A 21,860-nucleotide genomic window follows, 5' to 3' on the forward strand; every position below is an offset into this window, starting at 1 on the left:
AGAGAACATTTTTACTTTTTAACCCATTCAATATGAATCCTGAATGCTTGACGATACTGAAATATTTCACACCATCTTCCAGCTGTTTCACCTTTGTTAAATGCCCTTTTCCTGCTGTTTAGAAGCCGCTGGTCTAAATCCAGTTTTATGAAAATCTTAAGTCTCGTTTGAGTTGTGTAATCCATCATAGCGAATGCTGCATCTACAACCTTTCGTGTCAAAGTTTTATCATTGCAAACTAGTGCCTATATGTTTAAATCAGTCTGCATTCAAACCGTATCGCCACATATAATAAAGAACAGACATGACACGTTAATGTGATGGATTCCACAGCGCAGTTTGATAAATGCCACGGAAATTAATTGGAACCAGTGGAAGGAAGGAAAATACATTACAGAATGGCAAAACTGCCGTTTGCAAAATTGTCACCAAGGAATTAACGTTTGTGTGATTTGTGATTAAGGAGTTCATTAAAGGTGTGGTCATTAAAATGAGCAGATTTGATTCCCACGAGGCCGAGCTGTCTTCCGCTAAAAACAACATGCAGTTTGAAATGTGTTTCTTTACATACACCATCGAAATGTTTGTTTCTTGTGGTTTGGCATCTTCCGTGCTATGTGGTTTCTCGTGTCCTAGAAGTTTAAAACCGTAGTGGTGCAGTCTGACCTGCAGTGCAAAATGCAGAAAATATGATAAAGCAGCCCATGAAGGATCATTTTGGGTACATCAGAAGATTGTTCAACCACAAATTTACTGAATTTACTGAGTTGATGTTGGAGATGAAGCTTGGAATTTTTAACTTGTCAAGCTCACTTGACTAAAACCTTTTTTTTTGTTAACAAAAAATAAATGCACATGTGCACGTAAAGCTGTGTAAGCCAAGACTGAAAACATCAAATATGTGGTGCTTTAGTTTGGAAGTTTTCACCTGATGTGTGTTCAAACTAAACTCCTGAAACGAAGGAACAAACTGAGGAGAGGAGAAGAAATGATTTCGATTAAATATCAAAGTTTCATTTCACAGCCATACAACCTCATTTACATCAATAAATACATCAATTATACATTATAACTGATTTAATAAATTATAGTTTAGGAATGTGGTCTTTGTCTCTGAAATCCACAGAAAAGATCAGAAACAATTAGTTATTGATCCAGTCTATTTAACAGTGTTCTCAGTAGCTTCCATCCACTCAACGAGTCCCCGCTCTTCGCTTACAGGTCCATGCATGTGCTCACAGAGGAGTCCTACAGTTTGTACATCCCAAAGGTCGTGGCTCCTTCCTCGTAGTCCACCAGCGAGAGGTCTTGCACCCAGACACTGAGCTGGTTTCCTTTCTCCAGTGTGATCACCTCTCCCTGCGTGGCTGTGCACAGGCGAGGGATGGACGCAGATCCGCTGTTGCTGTCCAGGCTGCAGAAGGCCTGCATCACCGTCTTCTCCTCCGCTGTGTCGTTCTTCCTCAGCCTGACCCGGCTGGCCAGCGGGCGCTGAGAGTCGCCCTTGGAGAAGGTCACCCTGGAGTAGACGTAGTAGTCACCGGACTGCAGGATAGTCAGCCAGCTGTTGTGGTAGTAGTTGATGCCCCTGCGAAGTGAGTGCTTTATGTCCCACTTGAGATAACCCGCTGGAGAGACAGAGGGACAAGTTTAAGCAACCTTTTACTCCTAAATACATTTTTTTTGGCTACTCTTTGTTAAATATTTGAAAATCCAAACTGTGTATTTTTCAGTTCTTACATGTAGTAGCGGTCGGTGCTTTCTGGTCGACTACCATGCGAGCCAACGTTTTATAGGAGACTTCCTGCTTTTCCGACGACAGATAAGCTGCTGGAGAAGAGAACAAACACCTGGTCAGAGACTTTGCTGAGATTTTTTTTTTTTTTTTTTAATGAAACTTAATGTGACAAATTGCTATCAGGAAGAAATAAATGAAATTAATGTACCTTTTCCTTCAGTTGAATGAAATTTTTCCTGTAGGAATGAAAAAAGTAGAACATCAGCAACAGGCAGTGCGAGAGGTTGAGTGTAGATACTTATTATATGTGTAGAATATTTATAAACAGATGTTTTCCCATCTGTTTATAAGACACTGTGCTGTGAATATCACAACTTGCCTGTTTGGTTTAAGAGCATTTCCTGTATTTCATTTTTAGCACAGTGACCTGACGGTTAGGTTTTTACACCATAAAATGTGTGAACCATGTATGCACATCTATTTCAACACCCTAGTCAGCAAACCCACGCACTGTGCCGAACGCATTCGCTTCTTGTTTTAGAACGAAAATTCATTTGCCTATGAAATTAAAATATAAGTTGATTTTTTTTTTTTCAGAAAATCAAAATTTAATTTTAAGTTTCCTGATGGTTTATTTTTTAAAAAACATTTTTTTTCTACATGCCATCACTAGTGCAAAGTGAAATATTTTAATTTGTGATAATTTTCTACTGCTACTATAATGCCACCACATATTAGTACATCTTAATTCTACTTAATTAAAAGTCTTTATCTATAAGAGATTTCTTTTTTCTTTTCATTTTTTTTTTTGTTATTACCATTTTGCCATTGTGGTACAGATAGATGAATCCTCCAATCGACAGGAATAAGTGCAGCAATGCTACTCCAACCAAAAAGCGGATGAGAGACTTGCTGTGGCCTGATGATGGAAGCGGAGCTGGGATGAGGACCGGGTGGGACCTGCTGAGGCGCGGAGGCACGGGCGGAGGAGCCAGGCTGGTCTGGTAAGTGTTGATCATGGTGGAGAGGAGCGGTGAAACCTAGAGAGGCCTGGCGTCCGTGACATCCCCTGCACTTCTGAACCACTGCTCTGTCAAGCAACTGCGTTTTTCTCTTGCTACTTCCTGGAAGCTCTGAACTCTTCGACATGCAGATCTGTTAAAGGTGTGACCTTTATATGTACATGTGTGTGCGTGTGCGTGTTGCCAAAAAAACCTTGTTGCATTTCTTCCTTCCTTTGTGTCAGATATGTGTTCCTAAATGGCACATGATGCCATGAGGCCTTGTATTACTCAGTATTTCTATGTCAATGTGGCAATAGTTTACTATTTATGGCCAGTGAAAAATTCCTATGAGGGGTATTATGCTCAAATGCATATCGGAAGGCCTCTATATTGAGACCTTATTTTCACACAGTTTGGATGCTGTGGGTATTTTCTTAGACAAGAAGCCGCCAACTTAAATGACCACAGCAGTGGCAGAAATAACACATTTCCTACACATTTCCCTCATTAACCTTTAACCCATTTTAAAAAGTTCACACTTTTGATTTGATAATCATTTGATAATTTGCTCAACAAGGAATCCAGAAAGGACGCCTCTTAACGAGTAAAGATTAATAATGCCTGTTGAAAGCTTGCTGAACTCACTTCAGCTTGTATACTCAGAGACATTACAAGACTTCGTTGAACCGCAGTGTATGTGACCTCTACTTGTGGTGGCATGTTTGCTGAATTGAGACCCACCAGCGTTTTTCACAGAGCCCACACAGCCCTGCTGGGCTACTGTGAAACATTTTTTATGTGGCACATTTCCACAGAGGACCACAGAGTGCTGCGTAAAGCATAATGCAGTTTAGCAGATGCAGCCGTGCCATTGTCATGCTATGGTTTCGCCTGTATGAGCGTGCGGGATAAGTCGGTTCTGCACTGCGGCACAGATTCACAACACAGATTCACCTGAGATTGATAGTAAGAGCTCTCTTTACGCTGCATTTGTGCTCTTAAATGTGTATAATATACTGTACACTATGCATATTGTGCAACTTTGTTCACAGTAAGTGTCATTATACAATTATACTATACTATAATGCATTTGTGTCACAGTGCATTCGGTTCTTGTACCTGTCAGGTCTTTTCCACACTCAGCCACGCCTTCCTGCCTGCTCACCTGATCACACACCTGAGACTCATAGCAATCAGTGCAGTATGTAAGCTGCTCTGCCACACTCACTCTCGACCAGACTGTCATTGTTCTATGTAAGACTTTCCAGCTATTTCATATGGACTGATCCCTCTTTGCTGAACCTGCCTGTTTCCAACCACGTCTGTTCTCCTGATCCCCGGTAAATATCTCAGCCTTTTGTCCCCCACCGTGAGTCTTGCCTTACCCTCCCTGGATCTTTGTTTGCCCCAAACTGTTTGGTGTATGCCCCACCAAACATTTACAGAGACTCAGAGACTTGATATCTTGCACCTCCTGGATCTTTACCTGCCTGTGGCAGCTTGGTGTTTGATTCCCTCTTTGATACCAGAGACTGTACTTGTTGCTGCTAATCTGGTCCTTCCAAGTTTAAGATTAAAATCAGTATAAGATATATCTGATGTGGTGTTTCTGCCCTTGGACCCAAAGCTCACCTTTGTACACATTTGTATTAAATCTCTGATCCACAAAAGATTCTTTATTCCTCAAAATAAAAACATTTTTCCTTTAAAAAATGACTGACACACATGCAGTCCAGCAAAGCAACCTAAGTTATTTTCATGTACTTGTGTACTCAGCATGTGTAAAGTTATGGCAATGCACCCACTATGAGGAGACTGTAGATGGCTCACAGCTGCCCCTAGTGGTTAGAAATATTCTCAACTGAAATGCAAAGTATTTCTATGTACATTTACTGTATAAATACACCGAATCTGCTTAATGTTCAGCTCCCAGAATGCCCTTAATCTGTTTTCTTCTTCATTGTCTTAACTTTGTCTGACAGCTGTGATCACAGTATTGGTATTTTGAGTATTCTAAATTACTTCTTTTTCTCTCCTTTAAGTATCATATAACATGACATTAGATTGTACTAATTACTATGCTGCCATTTGATTCAACACTCCTGTTTCCTGTGGTTGCTGGTTTGTTATGAAAAAGTAAAAGATGAGGAGACAAAAAAAAAGAAGAAGAAGAAGAAGATGATACTAACCTTCAATAACCCTCAAATGCATACATGTTTTTTTCAGGGCATTCATTCAAAACATGCACATTGACACTTGCATTTATGGAAGATTAGCAAAGTTTAATACGCATATAATATGAAAATTAAATATGCATTAAAGCACAGCTGAAGTACATGGCACTGAGTTTACATTCAAATGTTAAAGAGTACACAGAGACATTCATCTTCATATGTAAAACAAATAACAGGCTGTTGGGTGATAGAAGGAACATTTGTGTCTTTGAGTTGCACTTTGGATCATTCAGAAACATTAGTTTCAACTTTCACAGTCGGTCAGATGAGGACGATGATAAGCCTTTATGGAGTGTAGCGGACGACGAGAGTGCGGCGGTCATTGTGGCGGCTGCAGAGGGCAGCGGTCCTGGAGCTGCTGAGGATCTGAGGTTGTGAAGAGCTGAGGGAGGTTTGTCTGTGGATGGGAAAGAATGCAGAGAACAGTGTCCTCCGAGCTGTCTGCTCCTCTCCTTGAACGGCCTGGGGCTCCCCGCTGCACTTGACGAAGGCCAAGAAGCACCTGTAAAACTGTGTAAAAGCACAAAAGACTACGGTCATTTCCAGCAAGCATGGACATCAAGTTAAAACTGGGATCAATTTGGTTGGAAATGAAAGACTTTTAGTCATGTAGGTTACATTTAATTATTGTTTCAGCAGCGTTATCTACTACAGTAGTTTTTATGCGTGTTTGTATATATTTTAACCTCAGTTCAGTTTAATGTAAGATAAGTGTGATTTGCTGTGAATTGATGCTGTAACATTGTAATTTCCCCCCGGGGATCAATAAAGTGGTCTATCTACCCACACAAAGAAATCTGAGTCCAACACGAGGACACAACATCTGGCCTGTATACAGCTGTAATGGAAACAGAGCCCTTGTAGCTACTACAGGCAGAAGAAAGACGTGTGCGCTGCATGGAGCACCTGAAGTGGTCCTGAAGAGACACTGAGACTGACAATAAAATAACAGACTGAGCTGCATCCTCAATGTCACAGAGGCCTGCGTACCACTGACTTCTCCTCTGTGGATGAAACACTGTCACTGTCTTCCTCCCCACTTTATATTCAGTCACAGCTGAGCAGTCATATGTTCTTCAACCAACAGATCTTAGATGACACACTTCAGTCTGGTAACAAATGCGACAGAGACACAGATTCTGGGTTCAACGCTTTAACCTGGTTGTTGAAGAACACGTAGATGACGGGGTTGACGACGGTGCTGAACTTGGCCAGGACGGAGGGCACCACGCTGGCCATGGGAGTGACCAGTCCCGACCTACCGAAGGTGGCCATCAGCGCCATGATGCCGTAGGGCATCCAGCACAGCATGTAGCAGGACACCATGGACAGCACCATCACCAGAATGTGCTGCTCTCTGCGCTGAGCTGCCAGCAGATTGATTTTACCCACCTGGAGATGTGAAAGAGGGAGAGGCACAGAGGTTAAACCTGCTTAGACGATAATTTTACCTGATGTTGACTTGACTGCTACAGTTAAAGAAAAAGCATGGATGAAAGGAAGATGAATGCAGGTTGATGAAACAGACATTTTTTCATGCGTCTCCTGCATGCATTTCTGTGCTTTTATCATAGAAACCAAGTCTGTAACTCCACAAGTAACTGAATATTTCTTTCTTCAGTGCCATCCAGTGGTGATTTTAAGAAAGACACACTTATGGATCAAACCTGGGAACACTGAAAAGAATGAGTGAGTCAAAGGGTGAACACAGTCTTCACTGAGATTGTTTAATGTTTCTACAAACTAAAACTTAACCCATCAGAATAAATAAATAAATAAATAGCATAGTCAAAATCAAAGAAGAAGTCATCGATATTCTAATTTTTTTGTCCCTTGTATGGTTCAAACTCCTGGATCACTACATTTCCCACAATGCAACTTGATTATGTCTTTCAATCGACCTTCCCAGCCTGGCTTTACAACCCCAATTCCAAAGAAGATGGGTCACTGTGTAAAATGTAAATAAACACAGAATGTCAAATCAATGAAGTCGATGAGGTCAAACATTAAATATATTGTTTTTGTACTGTTTTCAAGTCGAAGTCAGAAACGATTAGTAAATGCTCTGTCATGGTTTTGAGTTTAATTTCCTGTTTTATGTTGAAAGTTCACCTTATGTGGCATCTTTCAGCTTTACTTGCTGTGTTATTTCTGCCTTTGTAACTGTTGATTTGTGCCACCTGTCCCTCTTTTGTTTTCACGTGTGCCTCATTAGTCTTCCCTCCTCAGTGTCTTTAACCCTCTTTCTTGGCCTGATTGTTTTCTTATCTCTTGTATCATGTTGCTCTGCTTTCTGTGCTTCCTGAAATTTTGGCCTCTTGCTTTATTTGTCCTTGGGCCTTATTAGATTTCTCATTTTTCTCCTTTTGTTGGATTTAATTGCTGATTTGGACTTTTTTATGGTGGTTTTGACCCTCATCTGCCTCCCCTTCCTGTAAGTCTTCATTTTGTTCATCACTGATTTAAATAAACTTATGAAACTGCACCAGCTCTGCCTTTTCAGTATTTTACACATCATCCCAAATTTAAATCAGACTTAGTTAAGCTTGTGAATGACTGCTGGATCTACTAAATCATAGCGGATCCAACATTTACCACTCAGTTGTTAAATTCATTAAAAAACTAGCACATGAATAAAGTCAGCTGTGTGTCGACTACACACGCTCTGATGTGTTTCATTACATCTGTCCTGCTGCTTTCTCCTCATGTACTGAGGTGCTGTGACTGTGGGCTAAAATTAGCTCAGATACATCATAGGCCAGTCTGTCGGCTGTGGTGATTGTCATATCCTCTGTATTGATTTCATACCCCTTTGGCTGCCGCCTCGTGTAATTACCACTGTGATGCTCATCCCGCTGCTTCATGAATAAATGAGGGTCTCTGCCTGGTGGAAGAGGTCCTCGAGAGGAGAAGACCCTGCCCTTTCTCTCAGACTACTGCACATCACACGCACACTCAATTACACTTCACCTTGTATGATATTCGGTCATAACCTCTGCTCTTCCTGGATTCCCTCTAATGTAATAACTATCCTGACAACGTTTAATCAGCAGTGACTTCTGCAAGGCTGAGCTTTTCTTCTGTTTTGAATCTAAAATCTGACAAACGTCACAGTAAAAATCTGAACAGAGGGAATAAAATATGACTCAAGGGATGCTTCAGACTTGTGGCCCAATAAATACATTTGTCATATGAGTCTTTTGCTTTGGAATAAAATCATGTATTTGTGTTAGAAACTGTGTCCATTATCAATTCAGCAAGACACAGTAATGGATCTCTGTGAGTGTGTGATCATAGAAGAAGTTTACAGACGGCGTCACGAATTTTGAATCCGGGTGCGTCATTCTGAGAAAAAAAATGCCACCTTGAGCCGCAGTGATGCTGTCGATATAAATGTCATCCCGCCCTCTGACATGTCACTTTAAGCCACCTTTGAGAAACCAGCACAAGGATCCACAGATTGATTGCACAGTTTCTAAGAAAAGCCCAAGGCGGGGCTCTCAGTTGGAGGCTGACTGGCACACGGCTGAGCCCCCGTTCACCGGTACCGTAATCAAGTCTGCAAAGCCCTTCTCGGCTCTGACTCCCTCGGGGGCGCGGAGTTTAAAATAAAATGGAGGTGCTTATATAATAGCATGTATCCAATAGTAACAGATTGCTTCCACAATCTAAAAATACCCTCTGGGTGATTCATTGATAGGAGTTGTAGCTAAAGAGTGCATGGAGGGACCCGACACCGATTCAGAAACCTTAATTATCAGTTATTTGTGTGACGGACAGGTTTATGTAAGCCCCGCACAGGTGGAGATGAGTCACTGGAAACTGAGAGGGGGTTACGACGAGCTGAGAAGACCACCTGTGGCCTCCCCTGAAGACACTGGCCCTCATTCCTTCTCCTGCTGGATAAACTGTAAGATTGTAAACACAGAGCTGTGGCTTCTTGGATTATCTGGCTTGATGCCCCTTGAAATTACCTTGAAAACACATGGCCAAGAGTAAGTGGGAGTCTGAGAGCCATCACTCAACCTCTGAGCCATGATCTTAAGTCCTAAGAGCACCTTGACAGCTCAAGACCCACAGCGGAGCCCAGTGTGGCAGAGCTATTAAGGCGTCATAGGCGAGCAGATGGACATGGTGAAAGGCACATTATCCCATGAAAATTACAGCTATACACGCTGTGCTACGCGTGTCACACTGATTTTTTTGTAAATACATTGTTTACTATCAGGGAATTGTTCCTGAATGTAATGTCAGTGATGATACTATGTGCTGGGTGAGATGATTATGCTGCAGATAAAGGGGTAGATAAAAGGAGATCACATGAATTCTAATGGAAACACTTCGGTCAAGCAGAAAGTAAAGCATCTCAGCGCCTTTCAGAGTGGATTTACTGTCAAAGCATGACAGAGATAATTGAAAACACATTTGTTAACTGTAAGCAAGGATACGCCGTCTGCATATGAATGACACGGGTGTCTAAATTTAGATTTAAGTCACTTTACTCTGAGCTGCCATCTGCTGTTCAGCGACGTTCCCCTGTGTGTTGTCTTATGGAGGGGTCTCCCCATTCCCTCACACACGGATAAGAAATAATGCACTTATACTGGACCTAAATTTTGCATCATATGTTATTTCATGTTATAGGCTACAAGAAGTGGATAACCTGCCGCCCCACCCCCACCCTCCTCCACCCCTTAACACAGAGAGCGCAGGGCCAGACGGCTTGTTTAATCAAGTATGTTGGTCTAGTCTGCCTGACTCACTGATCCTTTATTTCACTGAGGTTTGTGCGAGTTAGAGTCTAAGACCCCGAACATGGCTCTGAAATATCAGTAACTGCGCTGTGTATTGATAAATCCACAGCGCTGACAAGGTGCTGAAGCAGCACACTGATTTGTAACTGTGCTTTGTTTTCACCCTTCTGTCAGTTTCATCTTGGATCTATAATATTCTCTAAACTACATACTAGAAATAATCAATTCTAACTATATTGTAGGATTAGGGTTAAAATGAACAGCGACTGGTTACTCAACATGTCCTTCACAGATTCATGTGAACTCACCCTCCTGATTGCAACCAGGATTCGTCCGTAAGAGTAGACCATGAGTAGAAGGGGCAGCAGCAGACAGAAGATGAAGAGACACAACACATATGAGACGCTGGTGGGTGAACGGAGGTGCCACTGGACCGAGCACGTGGTACCGGGTCCCTCAGGCCCGTAGCTGCTCCAACCCAGGAAGGGCGGAAAGGTCCAGAGGAGAGAGTAGAGCCAGGAGCCTGCGATACAGAACCAGGCCTTCCTGAAGTCGGACATGTCAACCTCTGAGGAGCGCAGCACGGTGGTGTACCGTTCATAGGAGAGGACAGACAGAGACACCAGGGACACGATCCCTTAAAGAGCAAAGAGAGGAGAAGACAGAAAAGTGCATAATTCCTGGAAAGAAAGCAGCAGCAGTGGATTACTCATTAACACAAATAGCTGCTAATTAAGTGCAGAAATCCTTAAAATCCTATATTGGAAAATGTGTAATTAGATGCTTTTTGTGGAGACTCTAATGTATTTCCAGTGTTAATATTAGCTTTTTGTTATGTGTTTATGATACAGGAAGACTTTCATTTGACAAGAACTGTTGATTAGATGTCAGGATCATGGTACTACATCCTCATGTCAGCCTGCCGTGTTTGTGAGCATCCTGCAGTGTTACAGAAGCATGAGCCTCCATCCTGCTGTCAGTCCTAACACAAGTAGGTGGTAAATGTACTGTGTCAGGGGAGTAATTATAGTGTAGACATTAGGGGCAGACGTTACTGAAGAACAGATCACCTGAATGTGTGCTGGAAACGCTTTCTTTTTTCCTTTTATTGAGACAGGACACTTAATGAAGGCAGAGACCTTCAAGGAAAATTGAACGCTCATGTGCTGCCATTCAGTGTCCTTGCAGACTGAAATAGCTGCCAACTACTCTCCGACGAACTGGCGGGAAATTTTGCACACACATTTATAGCTCCTACTGAATCTCAAAGACTCTGACGATCTCTGACTGCTCCTGTTGCGCCACCATGAGGTTAAATTTGTTTTTTTGAGAGAAAAGTTTGAACAACTACAAGAGTTTTGGCCTAGAAACTGGGTTCAGACCTGCATGCCCCCCCACCTCAGGATCAATGTACTAACTTTGGTGACTAATATTCATTCATATCAGTTTATCTAATATATTAATTTCTGGTCAAACACATGAAAAATAATATTCCCATCAGACTTTCAACTTTCTGAACATTGCATTAAAATCTACATTCAACGCAAGCGGGCGTAGAATAAAAACAAGCAGGAAAAAAAGTTCCACATTTGCATCCATCGCACATGTTCACTCACCGAAGAGGGAATTGGCGAAGCCGTACCACTTGCAGCCGTGCTCTCCTATGAGCCACCTGCCGTGCAGACTCGCAGCGAAACTGAAGGGCGTCCCGAAAACGCACACGAGGATGTCGCTCAGACTGATGTTCAACAGGATGAGGTTGATGGGCGTCCAGAGGCAGCGAAACTTTGCGAAGATCAGGAGAACGAGGAAGTTGCTGAGGATCCCCGCCACTAGAATGAAACCGAGGCATACTGCCACCACCGTGTGGCCGGTCCGGCTCAGCCCGCCGGGGCTCTGGGGCGCCGGGGAGTCCCGCAGGGTGGAGGCGTCGGTGCTGAGGCTGGAGCTGGAGAGAGAGCTGTCTGTGGTGCTGAAATTGCAATCGCGTATGTGCACGACCATAGCAGTGAGAGGAGAGCAGAAGGTTTGAGAGGAGCTGGACACACAGAGAAACGCACCCGCACAGCCCCAGTGCAGCAGCTCCACAGGCTGGGGGCCAATAACACACAGTTAATAGAGTGTGAAGAGAGTTGTGCCCTGTGCACTTCTTTATACCTGCACCCCTGTAATGTATGTAAATACCTCCACCCCCTCCCCTCTGCCACGCACAAACACTTTCCTTTTCTTTTTTCCCTTCTTTCCTAGAGTCTCTCCAGTTATTATAATGAGTCCTTTTGATCACAATGGCCTGTGTAAATACAGCAAATCCCCCAAATTTATTGCTTTCCAGCTGCAATTGCAACGCCTTTCAACGCGTTGCGCTGAGCTCATTTTGAGACGTGAATCAAATTCGCACACTTACACCGACTTCCACTGGATTTTAGGATTTTTCATTGCAGATGTAGGCCAGATTAAGCGACTGTCCAAAATGAAGTTCTAATTTTTCAGTCACACTGGGGAGAATTAATCTGGGTGTTCCGCTCCAGAAACACAAACTTCGGTTGCATGATTTCGCTGAGATGTGCGTTTCATATTCATGGCTGCTCTCTGTGCCAGACTGCTCCAGTGTGTAGCTGCGTACAGCTGGTTCAACTGAGAACAAAGTAAGTCACAACAAAGAAAGATTCACACCTGTTCAGCATTTTCTTTTCTGCACAGGCTCCGGTAAAATAAATCAGTTTCTGCAGTAACTTTAAAGGACCATTCCAGTGTTTTTTTTTTTTTTGTTTTTTTTTCTGTTTTACCCTACTTAAATTTTATTTCCCAGTTTCCAAATTGTTCCTAGAGGCAATCAGACTCTCTTTAGACAGTAATCCATGCTGAAAATCTAAAGTCATCAAAGTTCTGTTCTCTGCACAGTAATGCAGCGAAGCCATCAACACTTCTACTTTAACAGCAAAAGCAGATCAATGGACTGTTTTACTCAAGCAAGTTTCAAATCAGTGTAAACAAACATTGATTCCATAGTGACATAAATGGGAAAACAAAGAATGCATGGAAGTACAGCCGGACAAATAAAAAACACTACGCTGTGTCCTTAAAAATGCTTGGCAGAGATGCGAAGTACACATAAGTTGTAGCAAATGGTCTTAAATGTGCAAAAATACCAGTGTGGTCATTTAATACCAAAGCAAAACACAGCAAAATGTCCTTAAATTCTCTTCCTGCTTTATTTTTCATCAAAATTGAAACCACATTAGTCTCCGCAGACAGGACACAGACACTGATAACAACAACACAATGTTATCTGACTCTGATTCACACCACACACCCGCATTTCGTTATCTGTGTCTCCACATTAGATCTCTCAGTGTGTGTTTACCTCATGCTGGGGACAGAGACACTGTTGCTACTGTAAAGACGAGATGTGAGATCTGGACATAACTTTGGATACATGACAGGAGGGACTGACGTCACTCTGCTCTTTGACGCCGCCGTCGCAGGGGAGACCTCTGCCAATCTCAATTGCTGTAGTCATTGGTGTCAGCTGGAAAGCTTCAGCAGCCGTGAACACATAATGCCCCCTCTTCCCACTCTGCAATCAGCATCATTGGCTTGTCCATCGAGCTTTCAAGCTCGATGGACAATCATCACTGCAGACCCAATCCTCTTGTCCTCTTCCTCCTCCAGATAAGCCTGATTACACCTGACACTAGGGAGGAAGAGGGATTATAGTCTGCACGGCTGCTGAATCCATGCCTGCCTCCTGGAGGAACGGAGAAATGGTCCTCTTCCATACCTGCGGCCAATCGTCTTTCTATGATATTTGGAAAAAGAAGCCTGAAAGATCCTTGGATTGTTAAAAATAAGCCCCTCCAATCTGTGGCTGCTGCAGCATCTTCAGATTCTGGTGTTTGTACACCACTGACTCCATGTGAGCCCTATGAGGCAAAGAGGAATGAAGTGTCCTGCTGATAGGTACATGCTGTTACACTGAGCTTGCAGGCTTTTGTTTAGATTCAGGGGTTTTGCTCAGATTGGCAGTATTTTTACTTCTTCTTATTCATTATTTCATCTGCATCAACAACAGATGACATTTTGTATCTGTGGCTTTTTTTTTATTTCTTGCTTTAGAAGTCCTGTGCTCCTCTTATTCCATCGTCATTATATGAAAGGTAACATTACTGTCCTTTGACGTGACTTTCCAGGAGCTACAGTGAAGTTTGATATTTTCTAACAAAAGCGATGTAGCTCCTCAGGTCAGTCGATGATGACAGGATGGTTCCCACAGCATCCTAATGGTTCTGTTTACAATGTATTACCTCTCTGTCTGGAGTAAAGCTAAAGGAGCTGCATTTTTTAAATAAAGGCTGTTTGTCCATGAGTGTGTGGAGAAACTCTGATATTTGGAGGAGACAGCCGAGGACGTCAGGTCAGCAACACGGCTCCTTTTAGCAGCTTCTTTCCTGTGACTAAACGAAGCACATTTGATCCTTTAAATCTTGCAAGTTGCTTCAAACATTTCAAGTAACCAGATTTATCTTTTGTTTACTTTTCTTCACAGATGACCTCCTGTTTAGTGGTTTCATTGCTTTCTGTCACGTTTCAGGCAGCTGGAGTCCAAATCTTTCTTATAATGTTGCCCTTGACATTTTTGGGTCATCCAGAAATATTACCAACCACAAAGAAATGCTCCGGTATGACTCACGTGACGCCAATTTAATCTGTTTGTTGGAATCATGCAGAAATTTTGGAGGAGGAGAAGAGGAATATAGTTCACTTAAACTGCAGCATGAACCACACAGTTTTATAGATTTAAACATCAGTGTTTGGAGGTTATATGTGAAGAATGTGAAGAACATAAGAGACCTAGAAAGCATGAAATTATTTAAATTAAAATCATTTAACTGTAAACAGATTTCTGAAGACAACTGAAGGACACAGAATAAATTAAATCTGATCAAATATCGGTTTAAGAAGGTCTATGTCTAATCTAGATGTATTGAAAAGAAGAGGAACATTTTGTCATGTTTGTACACTCAAAGAAAATTAAAAACCCGTTAATAACAGTCGGTACAATATGACCATTTTCCACTTTCTTGTCTTTAGAAATAGAAATCCACTGAGGTCTGTCTGCAACAAGAAATACCAAACACTGTGATTTTGTTCCTAGATGACATGAAATATTTTCAACAGGGCAGACATGCAGAGCAAATCAATAGGAAGATATTGGCTGATACTGAAGGAAAGGTTAGAGGGTGTAGAGATGAATTCCTAATTAAAGGACTGTGAGGACCAACTTATTTCAGGCAAATATCACCAGGGTGTCTCACAGACAAAGCCTTGGTGCAGCTACCGAGGGAGATTATATCACAGGATTGTTTTGTCAAGTGTACCCCTAACGTAAGCTAATGCTAATGCTTGAACTCTGTGAGTCAGCTGACATTTCCATGTGACTCATTTTAAAATGTGAAACTTGTAAAAGGGTCTTAATGGCTTGATGGGTCTTGCTGCTGCTTGCATGAATCAATGCTAAAATACTGAGGCTAAAACTGGCAGCGATTGTGCATTTCAGAGTAGAGATAGTGAACGTAGGTACGGTCATTAGTAGATCCAGCTCAGTCCAGCTTTCCGAGAAGATGTCTACATGCAGTCTATATCAAGAAATCTAAATACAGACTGTGTGGGCATCATGTCCATATGCTTTTGTGCATTATTCTTGCCAACAAATGTGTTGTGTGTGTTCTCCTTAGTGATGACAGCTGATGTATTTTGGCATTGGTTAAGTCCTTGGTCTGATTATGAGCACAGACACATGACAGGCAATCTATTCCACCAGTGCCTGCACCTGGCTTGGGGTCCATGAGCAAGTCTGAAACAGTGCCCAACTGGCCCACTTGCTAACCTGTCCACAGTTAATACAGTACCAGATGGGAAGAAACTAATATTAGCATAGCACAATCAATAATCCTCCCACCCATCATGTGGAGATGACTACTCCTCCATCTGTGGCCATGAATGCTGTTTGAAAAGCGAATACTGTCATCATATGTCCGAGCTGACACTAAACATATCAGACTCATCAACGGAACGTGCTACAATAATAATTGAATGACCAGAACGTCCTGATGTCCACTGTGAGTGTATAACCCTGTATAGCTGCTAGCATGACTGTAGACTCTTACCTTTGCTTTTTTTTTTGTTTGTCCAAACACGATAATGTGAAAACGACCTGTGTTCGACTTGCCTAGATTAAATCTTACACGACTTATTTTCATCATCAGTCAAAACAAAGTTCAGTTTTCTTGTCAACACCTTTCAAAAAGTGCCGTCTTGGTGTCGAAGTTTTAATAAACCTCACCACAAAGCCTTGGGTAAAGTTCAGACAGAGCCGGACTCGAGGTGCGAACATACTCCAATTATGACAGAAGTTTGAAGTTCTTCTAAAAACACCCACTGTCATCTCCACTTTGTTAATTAGGCTACCTTTGCACCATCCTCTGCTACGGTTACTGAAAGAAACACTTCATGTGGATGTGTGAGGAGGAAGAGGAACAAATAGAGCTGAGAAAATCAAGGATGTGGTGATGATGAACAGCTTGTGTAGACTCATTTGAAGCACATTTCAGCCTGACACTTTCTGCTCAGAAAATTGGCCAGACAATAATTCGCGATCTGAGTTGCACTCTAATGTAGCTCTAATGGGTTTGCGCCACAGACTTCACACGGCCGCAGATGTCTATTCAACTACTTGGCAGGGAAAATGTCACTTAAAGACATCCAGATTGATCATTTTTGAATAAATCCAGAGGACAAAATACATAGTGTAACCATGACATTGTAAAAGGTCATTTTCATTTTAATTCAAGCACCTTTTTTTAAATGTATTTTTCCCAGAGTCCTTCTTATTCAGCTGTTTTACTTCAAGGTGCTATTTTTAATCAAAGTCTTTCTCTGCCAACCAAGACAAGCCGAGCAGATCCAGTTACAGTATCTGCGCAAGTATTAAAATGATGAACTTAATAATTTACTAAAGCACATCTGAATCATCAAGTGTCAGCGGTGTTCATCATGTGTGGTCATCTCATTGCTTTACAAAGCCACCGAAAACACATTTTCTGATACTTCTTTACTTTACAGTGATATAAGATTTTTGGGTTTGTCTGCTCAGATATTTATTTAAGCTTATATATGATTACATTTTGCACACGGCACTCTTTGAAAATGGCAGCGAGTTTACAGTTTTATAGAAAGAAAACGACTCATTGACATAACATCACTATCCTTCACTTTTTTAATCATTTGGATGTATAAAATATTCTCATAGCAAGTAAAACTCATCCAAATGAACTGTAGAAAGCTATTAACATTAATATTTATACACTCAACAAGCTTACAATGTTCACACTTTAACTTAATACTGGCGTAGGCCCACGAAGAAAAAATGCCCTTCATCCAGCTCCACTGCAAAGGGAGCAACAACATATACAGTGCCCGGAGATCTACAAGAGGAATGACTGAGTTGAAGAACAGGTTTGTCAGAGAGCGTCCCCTTTCAGAAAGTGTGTTCCAGTTAGTGCATACTGAGGAGCTGAGGTCATTGTACTGAGATGTGGAAAGAGCAGTGCAGGAAATGGAAGCACTACTGTTTCTCCCGTGTGTGCTCAAAAATGACACTCAGGCCTGTTTGACAAGAAAATATCTGTCGGCTACCAGACTGAACGGTAAGCCAGGTGGGTTTACTGGGCCACAGGTACGTCGGTGGTGTAGCTGAAGCTGCTGCAGCTGCTTTCAGTACCAGTACAAGTCCTTCTTGTCCAGATGCCGTCCTGAGAGAGAGGAGACAAGAAAAGTCAACACAGCTCTAATAGGTGTACAAGTGTGTGATTAAGCATGCTGAGCAGAATCAAACTGTAGCACACATATTTTATCTTCTCCACACGCTAGCATTTCTCACAAGACAATGCACAAATTAGCAAGACATGAGTAAGAACGCCAAGAACTAACCACTAACAAATACTGAGTAAGTACTCTAAATACGATTAGATAATGATAAGAGGTCTTTTGTCTTTAGCTCTTGCATCTCTGCAAACCTGCCAACTGTCTACATTCTCAATTAAGCATCTGTGTCAAGGTAACTCTGTGGTTTATAAACTAGAAAGCATTTCCAGCCCAGATGGACCTGTTGGGTAAGTGATGCAGGGACACTAAAATAGAAACACTAACGTAACTGTGGAGTAATGTCTAAAGCTGTTGAGTTGGGGAACAGAATCAATGCAGCAGAGGTCGAGATGCCTTTACTTTCGTTCCTCATATGTGTCAAAGGGACTTCCTGAAAACTTAGTCCCTGCAAACGTAGCATTGCGCGCTTCTGTGAGCTCTGCGACCGCCTGAGTGCACGTTGTTTTCCGGGCATTTGTATATTTGGTCTCATGCCTACGCATGTGGAAACTGAAAGTATGCCTTGTAAGCCCGTTTGGGCGGTTATGGGAGAAGTTTGCCTTCAGGGCTTTCTGACAGAAAGCCTTCAGGAAGGCAGGGGACATAGTATGAAAAGGGACAGTCCATACAGGGAGGATGAATAAGTCAAATACAGGACTTTCACGCAGGAGACCTGCGTTTGAGTCCAGTGTGAGGACAAAGGTCAGCGATGAGTTTTTCAGAGTTAGCTGACATCAGTTTTCAGTTGCAGTTTGATTAGATTTGGGCGCCAAAACTATGTTAAGTTAAGGAAAAGATCAAGAGCCAACTTTGACTTTAGTTTTCACGTTACGCAGGCTGTTTGTGAATAATCTGAAGTCTCCAAGTCTACAACAAGATAACCCTGATGCTGTTTTCAAGGCTCCTTCAGACTTTAAAGTCTAATCATTCCTCTCACTAAGAATTGATTATTTTATTGGTTGGAAGACATTTTTAGAGATGCTTCTTATGGCTGAAGGCTTACCAGGTTCAAAGCCCACAGCAGGATCCACTGACTCTCTAAATCCTTGCGGCATCGTCCAGCTGGGAAGCAGTTCTGGCTTGGAGCTGGAAGCCATGCTGGGTCCCACCTCACCGTGGTCATTATGCAGTAGGTTGAGCAGGGATCTGGCGTATTGCTGTCCAGTAAGACTCAACCCATCTGGGGACAGAGAGTACGCAATGGACGGCAATCCTGGGCCCTCTCCTGGCCTGGAGGTGAATGAGTGCCACGAGTCAGGAGCATCGTCCACAGGGCTGAAGGTCAGGAGGTGTCCTACTGGAGGGACCTGTGACTCGGAGTAAGGGTCAACACTCCCCTGACAGGGGCTGCTTTCTTCTGTGGGGACAAAGACAGAAGCCATGTAGGGTGGACACATGGGACTGATTGTCCTGTTTGTAGTCAGGAAGGTCATTCACTCTTGGTTTTGTGTGCTTACCCAGTTTCAGAGTTTTACGGATTTTCTTTGTTTTTGCAGCTGGTGCCGTGGACTTGCAGACTTTGCTGAGAGCACGGTTGAAGTGAGCGTCCACCATGCTGTTGATGTCCCCCTGGAAGTAAGTCAGGATGACATACTGAGAGTGCTTCTCCACCTTCACAGCCATTGGACTGTCTGTTCTGTCCTCCATGGGTCAGCTGTGACTGGAAACGGAGACAAAACAGAATCATTAGAAACCGCTCAGTACAAACTGCACCAGTTAAGTAACTAATCATGAATTACAATCTGTGTTGCTCCACAAGACCCAAGCAATGACAGATTTGATATTTCTACAGTATTTACAGTCACAAAAAATACAACTTAAGCCACAATGTGGCTGTCCACATTTTCTGTTGGTCTTTCTTTGCACGTGGTGATGAAAAGGGTTTCATTTATTTCCCTAAAAGGCCTAAAATCTATTTCTCTTGGATGATGTTGAAAAGCGAGAGTCATTATCACTCAACTTTCATGTTTCAGATACTTTATTTACTCACCATCTGGTCTGTTTTTAAAGGTGCAATATGTAAGAATTTACAACCTGCCTCAGGTTAGTCCAAGCTAATAGAGGGCAACATATCACCAGAGAAACCTCTAACCGCTGCTCACTATACTCTTAGCTACTAGCGTCCATTAGCTAGTTAGCTCAGTTAGCCGTGCAGCTAGTGGCCCTATTAACTGCCTGGAGTCTGCCTGGTCCCGGAGCTTGGAGCACCGGGGGATTGTTGGTGTTTACACTGTGGGCAGTGGAACTGGGATCAACAGCCTCCTGGCGTATATGGCCGGACTGGGATTGAACCAGTTTGATGACAGCAAACGCAGTGCTGAGGTGATTTACAGCAGCTCCAATCAGGGCTCTGACTACAGGGTGGATGAGGACGCGGCAGGCGGGGACAGGAGAGGCATGAAAAACAGCACGTAGAGCCAGAATATTAAGGGTTAATTAAGGAATCACTTTGACCAAACTGGAATTGGCAGTTGCTGAAACAGTGGAAAGACCAACCATGACGGCTGTGGTGAGTTTTATTTCTGGTGTGGTTAACGATGATTAACAAGGCAATTAAGTTCATCTTAGGTCGGCAAAAGAGGAAAACTTGAATTCATAGGGTGTATGGTTGTATTTTTCCTTTTAATAAGGAAAATAGGTGCAGGAACATTTCTTTTTATGACATTTTGTGAGTTTATTTTGTTTATTTGACTAAGATTACAACTTAATTTGCATGTTGCTCCTTTAATGATGATGTGACATTTTCATTTAGCTCAAAGTGATTAGAATGTTTTTATCAACCTTTTTTTTTTTCATCTCATTGCAAATCAAATTAAACTCCTCTTCCGTGGAGCAGACTCTCTCCTTATCTGAAGCAATTTAAACTGAACTTGCCCTGGATGAGTCACCACATGGACTGTCTTTAAAAACAGGCTGATTATAGCACACTGACAGTAACACAAACAGTAGACGTGTAAAGTACACAGCTTTCATTCTGGTGAATTTTACGGTTCAGAAATTGTCTCGTATGAACATATTTTACTCACAAGCCATGAAAATCAGATGAGAGTGCACACATTACATTTACTCCAGCAGCAAATGATCACTTCTGAGAAATTCACTTTGTATTTTGCCAGAAGTTGAGAATTGTAGTTGGATATTTGACATAATAAGAAATATCTGTGTGGGTTTACACTGCTGGCTTAATAATAGAGCTAAAATGCAGTGTAAATAATCACATTACATCAGTCCCATAATACATTAATTGAACTGCTAACTGTTTGTGAATAAAAACTAAACCATTGCGTTAGTTAAATGTGAAAAAACTTGCTCGTCTTACCTGACCTAATGATTGACCAAAGACGACCAGGGAGGGCGTCGTTGCATTGACTGGTCGATCAAAGCTGATGTGAGCAGCAGCCAAATCTGCTGGAAAAAACTTGGTGACTTGGTGTGAGCTGAAACATCAGAGTCATCTATTCGTTCGAAGATCCAGCGTCAGGTGTCTTTAGGTGTCTTTGTCCTCTCCTCTATAGACAAAACATTTCGCCCACTGGGCCTCCAGAGTTGCTTGATGTGTTGGCCTGGGAGGGCGTGTGATGCTTGTCGAATGCAGCGAGCTATGAGCAGAATGCCATCCAGCCAGTTCCTCCTGAACCTGACTGACACCCTATTAAATCATTCCTCAGTTGCACTGTCAAAAACGTACACAGGAGCAGCAACATTAACATGTTACACTGCGCAAAAAGACTTCTTATTCACTTAAATGGACCTCCATATCTGAAGAGCTCATGACCTTTGTAGGTTGATTTATGGTTCTCCTTGATCCCACTGCAATTATTCACTGTTGGACCCTATTTGTTTGTATAAGCACGTCTTTTTCACTCTTACTGTAATAATAACAGATTTAACAGATGAAACAGAGTTATGCTGCAATGAAAAGTGTCTTTGAGTAATTAAAAAACACATTTAATCGTTGAAAAAAGTAGTATAACGAGTAGTACAAGGAGATGATCAGTGTTGTCTTAAATAAATACAAATGCTAATACTGATTGTGTAAATTTTATGTTAGCAAATGTTATGTTAACATTATTTCAATTACTACAATTTTTCATACATGGAAAAAATAATAATCTTGACACACTGACTAGTACAAGTCCCCAGACGGTTCCCAGTCAGTCCAGCAACATTAAAAACCTGCTCAAAGTTTTAGTCAAGAAACATCAGT

At 42.1% G+C, this 21,860-nt stretch overlaps 3 protein-coding genes across 3 annotated transcripts; all 3 read right to left on the reverse strand.

The window, feature by feature from the left end:
- Nucleotides 1-995: 995 nt before the first annotated feature.
- On the reverse strand, nt 996-2,819 carry cd40lg (CD40 ligand). The gene is made up of 4 exons (XM_076738719.1): nt 2,557-2,819; nt 1,947-1,974; nt 1,741-1,830; nt 996-1,628 (listed from the first exon to the last, which is right to left on the reverse strand). Exons 1-4 carry the CDS (start codon nt 2,755-2,757, stop codon nt 1,249-1,251), a joined length of 699 nt encoding a protein of 232 aa, XP_076594834.1. The 5' UTR covers nt 2,758-2,819; the 3' UTR covers nt 996-1,248.
- A 2,187-nt stretch (nt 2,820-5,006) lies between these two features.
- On the reverse strand, nt 5,007-11,854 carry tmtops3a (teleost multiple tissue opsin 3a). Its single transcript, XM_076739175.1, has 4 exons — nt 11,347-11,854; nt 10,039-10,367; nt 6,135-6,368; nt 5,007-5,486 (listed from the first exon to the last, which is right to left on the reverse strand). The coding sequence occupies exons 1-4, from the start codon at nt 11,732-11,734 to the stop codon at nt 5,262-5,264; spliced, it is 1,176 nt and encodes a 391-aa protein (XP_076595290.1). The 5' UTR covers nt 11,735-11,854; the 3' UTR covers nt 5,007-5,261.
- Nucleotides 11,855-16,875: 5,021 nt separating this feature from the next.
- Nucleotides 16,876-21,207, reverse strand: vgll1 (vestigial like family member 1). Its single transcript, XM_076739176.1, has 4 exons — nt 20,973-21,207; nt 19,111-19,313; nt 18,657-19,010; nt 16,876-17,541 (listed from the first exon to the last, which is right to left on the reverse strand). Exons 2-4 carry the CDS (start codon nt 19,298-19,300, stop codon nt 17,504-17,506), a joined length of 582 nt encoding a protein of 193 aa, XP_076595291.1. The 5' UTR covers nt 19,301-19,313; nt 20,973-21,207; the 3' UTR covers nt 16,876-17,503.
- Between the last annotated feature and the right edge of the window lie 653 nt (nt 21,208-21,860).

This window comes from Chaetodon auriga, chromosome 9 (genome assembly GCF_051107435.1).
Source record: "Chaetodon auriga isolate fChaAug3 chromosome 9, fChaAug3.hap1, whole genome shotgun sequence".
Taxonomy (NCBI): domain Eukaryota; kingdom Metazoa; phylum Chordata; class Actinopteri; order Chaetodontiformes; family Chaetodontidae; genus Chaetodon; species Chaetodon auriga.

Coding starts and splice junctions, on each gene's coding strand:
- tmtops3a (XM_076739175.1), bottom strand. CDS start 11,734: ATGGTCGTGCACATACGCGATTGCAATTTCAGCACCACAGACAGCTCT. Junction 10,368..11,346: donor CTTCGCCAATTCCCTCTTCG/GTGAGTGAACAT, acceptor TTGCTCTTTAAG/GGATCGTGTCCCTGGTGTCT. Junction 6,369..10,038: donor TCCTGGTTGCAATCAGGAGG/GTGAGTTCACAT, acceptor TCACATCTCCAG/GTGGGTAAAATCAATCTGCT.
- vgll1 (XM_076739176.1), bottom strand. CDS start 19,300: ATGGAGGACAGAACAGACAGTCCAATGGCTGTGAAGGTGGAGAAGCAC. Junction 19,011..19,110: donor CCGTAAAACTCTGAAACTGG/GTAAGCACACAA, acceptor TTGTCCCCACAG/AAGAAAGCAGCCCCTGTCAG. Junction 17,542..18,656: donor TGCTGTGGGCTTTGAACCTG/GTAAGCCTTCAG, acceptor CCTCTCTCTCAG/GACGGCATCTGGACAAGAAG.
- cd40lg (XM_076738719.1), bottom strand. CDS start 2,757: ATGATCAACACTTACCAGACCAGCCTGGCTCCTCCGCCCGTGCCTCCG. Junction 1,831..1,946: donor TCATTCAACTGAAGGAAAAG/GTACATTAATTT, acceptor TCTCTTCTCCAG/CAGCTTATCTGTCGTCGGAA. Junction 1,629..1,740: donor AGCACCGACCGCTACTACAT/GTAAGAACTGAA, acceptor CTGTCTCTCCAG/CGGGTTATCTCAAGTGGGAC.